Below are 5,876 nucleotides of genomic sequence, written 5' to 3' on the forward strand. Positions count from 1 at the left end.
AGGTGTAATCACATATCCTGAAAGTGATTAGTTTCTTACTCAATAAGGGTCAGGAGATATCATTGTTAGTACAAAAAACTTTTAAATAGATAAAATTATTTAGTAAGATATAAGATATTTAATTCTTCTTGTGCCCATAATGATATAATCACTTTGATAAATTATCATTTCATTATGAGAATATCGGCATTCTTATACATACAAAAACTGAAAATAAAATCTTACTGATTAAGATAGTTGTGAACACCCATTTTTTGTCCGGCACAAAAAAAGCTCAAAACTTTTTTAAATAAAAAATAATAGAATTCAAAAAATATTTTTCTTAAAATAATAAAACTAAACATGTTATGTTAAGGTTCCTAAATCTAAATGATTAGGTTAACCAAAATTCAAATTAAAATAATAAGACTAAACTATTTGTTATGATTTTTTAGAGTTATTTTAATAATAATAATAATAATAAATAAAATAAAATAAAAAATGAGTGAGTTAAAGATTTGATTGGATTATGAGATAAATTAAAATTTTAAAAATATATAATTTGATTCACATCATATCCATTTGATTAGTTGCATAAATCACCTTGATAATAACTAAATATTTAAAGATTCAAAAATCAAATCAGAGATTGCATTATGAAAAACAAATCACATCAAATAGATTGTATCACAATACGAGTAAGGTAAGAATCACAATTGTATCAGAAATTAATATTGAGATTGGGTATTAAATTTTTTTTGTGTGATTTGTATAAGATTTAAAAAGATTGTTTTCACCTATCAATGAGTAATGCAATAATATTAAGAAGTTTTAGAATCGATAAAATATATTGTCTAAGAAAAGAGGATTTCGAATAATTTTATATAAATAAAACATGACAATAAATACTTTTCAAAATATAAAATAATTTTGAGAATTAATCAAAGATAGAGAGAAGATCGCCCCAGATGCCTCTTTCTTCTCAAATCATCTTCGAAAGGTCGCGCTATGCCGCTTCTTTTCAACGGATTAAATCTCAAAATCGATTAAATGTTATTTTCTTAATTAAATAAATGACAAAACGTAACCAAATAAAAACTTTTTCCCAATAAATTAACATGCAAAATAAACATTTTTGACTAAAAAATATTTTTTTTCTTAATTAAAATACACTAAACCAACAAACCTTTTTCCACCTAAAGAACTACGTATGATTCCTTTAATAGGGCTACATATGACCAAAGTCAATCTTGTTAGGCACAATAATAAAAATAAATAAAGTTTTCATTTTAATAATTAATTAATTAACCATATAATTTAATAATAATAATAATAATAATAAATAAAAAAAAATCATATATTTTAGTGAAGGGTACCGCCTAAGGCGGGCGGGTAGGGTGTTAATACATTCCCTACCTTGTAACCGACTCCCGAACGTGGATATCAAAAATCCAAAAGTACAAGGTAATTAGGATTAAAAGATTTTTCTACATTTTTAACTATAAAATGTAGTGACGACTCTAAACAAAGTCGTGCAGCCGAAAATCAAGATGGGAAAATAATGATGGAAGGAATTTAATATAGAGAGAGCATAATGATCGAAGGGATTTAAGAATAACAATCAAATAAAGTTATATTCTTCTACCATCAAATTATTTTTAGAAAAAATCAACTTTTATAATTATGTAAAAGGAAGCTAATTTCTTTTGGTCCATATAAAAAGCCACAAACACCCTTGTTATGGATTGGTTGAACTTGGAAAGAAAAAGAGAATCTGAATTTGGCTAAAGATAGTGACAGACATATCATGTATACATGAACAATCATTTTATATCCCAAAAAATTCATATTTTTATATTTTAATAAATTAAATTTCATTAAATAATATAAAATTTTAGTTTTTATATTTTATAAAATTTATTTAAATCGGATTGAATGATACATAAAAAAAGAAAGTCATCTCCAATACATCATTGTATTAAATGATTGAACGCTTTTTATTTATTATTTATTTGGAAATTGGAACACTACAATCACCTTTTGTTTCATTGTCTCCTCTCTGTCTTATACCTTGTCACGTTTGTTGTTCCGTTCACACTATTTTTGTTCCGCCGCCATGTCTGACTCCACTGCCGCCACAGTCACCACCACTCTCCGCCGTCACAGCTCCCTCACCATCCAAAACAGTACTCAAACACTGTCTTTATTATCTAAATCACTCCTCAACTTGAAACTTGATGCACTCAATAATTCTCCTCTCTCTTCTTACACATCACTCAGAGACATGCTTCCTTCCACCGCCGCTGCCGTCAACTCCCCCACCGCCTCCTCCTCCGGCTACGAGATCTCTATCCGCAACCACCTCGTCAAACAGGCTGCTTGGGCTTATCTCCAGCCTATGTCTGCTTCCCCTACTTCCTCCGCCGCCCCTCACTTCCTCCGCCGCCTCTGCCACCGCTTCTCCGCTTTTATCACCTTCGTCAACCACCACCTGAGTCCAGGTCTTTCTCGAGTTTTTCATCGGATACTACATCTTCTCTGCAATTAAAATATTCATGGATTTATTTTATTGTCGGGATTTGTTGTATTTACTGCACTTTCATATTATTGGGAATCTAACTAAGAATTTTTTGGTATAGTAAAGTATGATTTTATTTACAATATGAGTTTGAATATGTTTGTAAGTAAATATTTTATAATCGCAAATGAAGTGGTGGGTGACTATTATGCTTTAACGATTGGTCTAAAACTTCTCTTCTTTTTCTGAATGATTGAAATTGTTGATGAATATAACTATTTTTATCTTTGTTGCTAAAGTATTGTTTATTGTTGATGTAAACACTTTGATGTTTAAACAAATAATAATCAATCAACTAGTGAAAGTTGAAATTATTTTAAAAGAAGGAAAACAAAAACAAATTTGAGTTCCATGATTATTGTTGATAGTCTTAAAATTGCAGATATTTGTATTTGGTGCACTCAATAAGTAACGAGTATATATATACACTATTAATATAAAGATTTATATATAATTTTTATATCATCTATTATTTATTTGAATTACCTTTTTTGAATAATTAATAAAAATTAATTATAAACGATCGATGATATAATAATAAATATAAAACTCATAAACTAATAATGGGTACATCTTTTTCTCATAATTAATCGTCAACATAAAAAAAATCAATTGTCATTCTATTATTCAATTTTGTAATTGAGGTAGTTGACTACCTATGAGAATGGGTTATGATCTTCTACAGCTAGCCCAGATTATAACACGTGTAACCAAATTTTAATAGTTTAAATTTGCATTTATTTTTTAATTGAATTTTTTAAATATTATCTTCCCTTCGCATTTGAGTATTAGAGAGGATTCCAACAATCCCATAAGTAAAAATAGATTTAATAATTTATAAAAAAATTAGTTTAAAATAAAATAAAATTTATATCATTAACTTTTTTGAAAAACATGTGTGTCACCATCTTTCTAGTACTGACACTTTCTAGTACTCGTAACATGTGAAAATTTCATATTTTATTAATTATTTATTTTTAACAAAACTTAATTTTAGAAATTAATCGGTAATGAATTACGCTAAACTGTAGTTGAGTGTTAGTCTTGTTTTGTGAATTCTTATCTTGTGGTAAATTTTTGTAACTTTCTGTGACAAAAAGTTTTTGGACTGCTGTCGGGCGCAAATTCGCCAGAATTCGGCCCAAAAACGTGTTTTGCGTTCAGTAGCTCGGAATCGAATTCCGATTACGCCTTTGGCTTCGAAATATTATTTCGAGTCAGGATAGACATCAAGTTTATCCAAAACGCATTTCTAAATATTTTTCCACTCCGAATTCGGCATTTTGAAATTCTGACTGTAATCAGAAGATTTTAATATCCAACCAAGTATTAGACGACAATATATTTCGAGCCTTCCTATCTCTTGTTATACGCAAGAACACGAAACATAAATTTTCGTGAATCTAGAAATTGTTGTTTTGGAAACCATGAAATCTTGTTGTTCATGGGGCTGTTTTAGTGTTTTGAATATATGCATGTTATTTATGTTGGTGAAGGATGATGATTTTGAAATCAAAGAAATATTTTAAATCGAAATATCGTTTTGATCATGAGATCAATCCTTGTGAAAATGTGTTGAAATGATCATGAACACGATAGGGATCAGGAACAAGACTTTCGAGGATAAAGGATGTTTCGGGATTATGAATCTTGGATCGGATGGATGAAAGTCTTGGATGTCTAAGAATGGATTAAAATGATGTTTTTATCTTAGAGTTAGTAGGAAAATGATTTAACTCGCGAATTATTGATTTGTGTTTTCTGTTAGTTTCGAGGCGTTCGAAGTCGGACAAACGATCCATTCATGGGAAGGGAATCAACCATGCTACGACCCAAGGTGAGAGAGAATACATCGTGACATAGTGGTGTCCAAATATGACACCCAAATCTCCCAACTATCTCAAAAGTTGGGAGTTATTTTTTATTTTGTTAGAAACTCATACTTAACCAAATGTTTTCGTGTCTGGATTAAGTACAATGTTTCTTTAGGTTGAATGCCCCTAAGATAGTATAAAATATCAAGTCTCGTGGTTGTTATCCATGAAGGAACACTACTCGAGAAACTAAAATGTATTGGGATCGAAAACAGTGGAGAGTTTCGATCCGGTAGCCCAAAAGGGCGAGGAAAATGGTCATAGTAATTGAACCATCTCGCTCGGGCGAGCCATCCTCGCCTGGGCGAGCCATCCTCGCCTGGGCGAGGGAGAAACAAAAAAGAATGGTCCTGAATAGCGCTTGGGCGAGCCAACCTCGCTTGGGCAAGCGTTTCTCGCCTAGGAGAGGGCCAGAGGGCCCGTTTTGGGTGTTTTTGGCGCCCGAGCGACCGTATTTCGCCCGGGCAAAGACCAGACATGTATTTTGGCCAGTTTTTGATGGATTTTTAGCTTGAGCGATAGTCCCCTCGCTCGAGCAAGAACCATGCAGGAAATTGAGTCTGTTTTGATGAATTGGTCGCTTGAGCGACATTCTCTCGCTTGGGCGAAAGACAAACATAAGTTGTGACTGTTTCTGATTAATAATTTGCTTAGGCAATAGCCCTAGCTTGGATGTGAAGTGTATTTACACTTGGGAAACACCATGGCTCAGAGGATTGAGTCCGGTGCCCAAATCAACAAACTTATTCTGTTACTTTTGTTCTTGCGCCTTATGTGGGCAAGGATTCCGATGAGGATGTCGTGAGCAAGGCTATGCCTAAAAAGGATTACATGATACCATCCAGCGAGGTCGTCTGACCATAAGAGGCTTGACCATGTGGCCGTCCAGGGTAAGTCAGCGATGGTTCATAGTGGTAGGGATGTTATTCCTATATTATATGATACCACACAGCGAGGTCGTCTGATCGTAAGAGGCTTGACCGTGTGGCCGTCCAGGGTAATTCAACGATGGTTCGTAGTGGTAGGGATGTTATTCCTATATTACGTGATAACGTAAGATCGGGTCCCACAAGAAGCATTCCTTTGGGAGATGTTTTAGGATGGGCCGATCATTTTAAAAGACTAATTAAAACATTTAATCGGCTAACTTCGATTAGTGTGCATATTCATTATAAATAACGAAGTACTGGAGAGGAAATTTATGGGAGACGAACGAGCCCCGCGATTTTGAGAGGGATGACGATGGCGGTGATTCGTCAGCAAAGTCTTGAGGGAGTGTCTAGGTGAGACGAGTCCCCTGTATTCCTGGATGAGGTATTTTGTTGGATCGGACAGTTCTCACGACACAAACTAGACGATCTCTGACAACCCCTCTTTGCAATCAAGATCAATGAGAGGGATGCCCATAAAGTGTTTGATACGACACCGTCCTGAAATGGACAGTT

At 33.2% G+C, this 5,876-nt stretch overlaps 1 protein-coding gene across 1 annotated transcript; it reads left to right on the top strand.

Annotated features, from left to right (window-relative positions):
• Nucleotides 1,992-2,714, top strand: LOC109347228. The gene has a single exon (XM_019586934.1). It carries the CDS (start codon nucleotides 2,096-2,098, stop codon nucleotides 2,525-2,527), a length of 432 nt encoding a protein of 143 aa, XP_019442479.1. The 5' UTR covers nucleotides 1,992-2,095; the 3' UTR covers nucleotides 2,528-2,714.

Source organism: Lupinus angustifolius, chromosome LG05 (assembly GCF_001865875.1).
Source record: "Lupinus angustifolius cultivar Tanjil chromosome LG05, LupAngTanjil_v1.0, whole genome shotgun sequence".
In the NCBI taxonomy this organism is placed as follows: domain Eukaryota; kingdom Viridiplantae; phylum Streptophyta; class Magnoliopsida; order Fabales; family Fabaceae; genus Lupinus; species Lupinus angustifolius.

Coding starts and splice junctions, on each gene's coding strand:
- LOC109347228 (XM_019586934.1), top strand. CDS start 2,096: ATGTCTGACTCCACTGCCGCCACAGTCACCACCACTCTCCGCCGTCAC.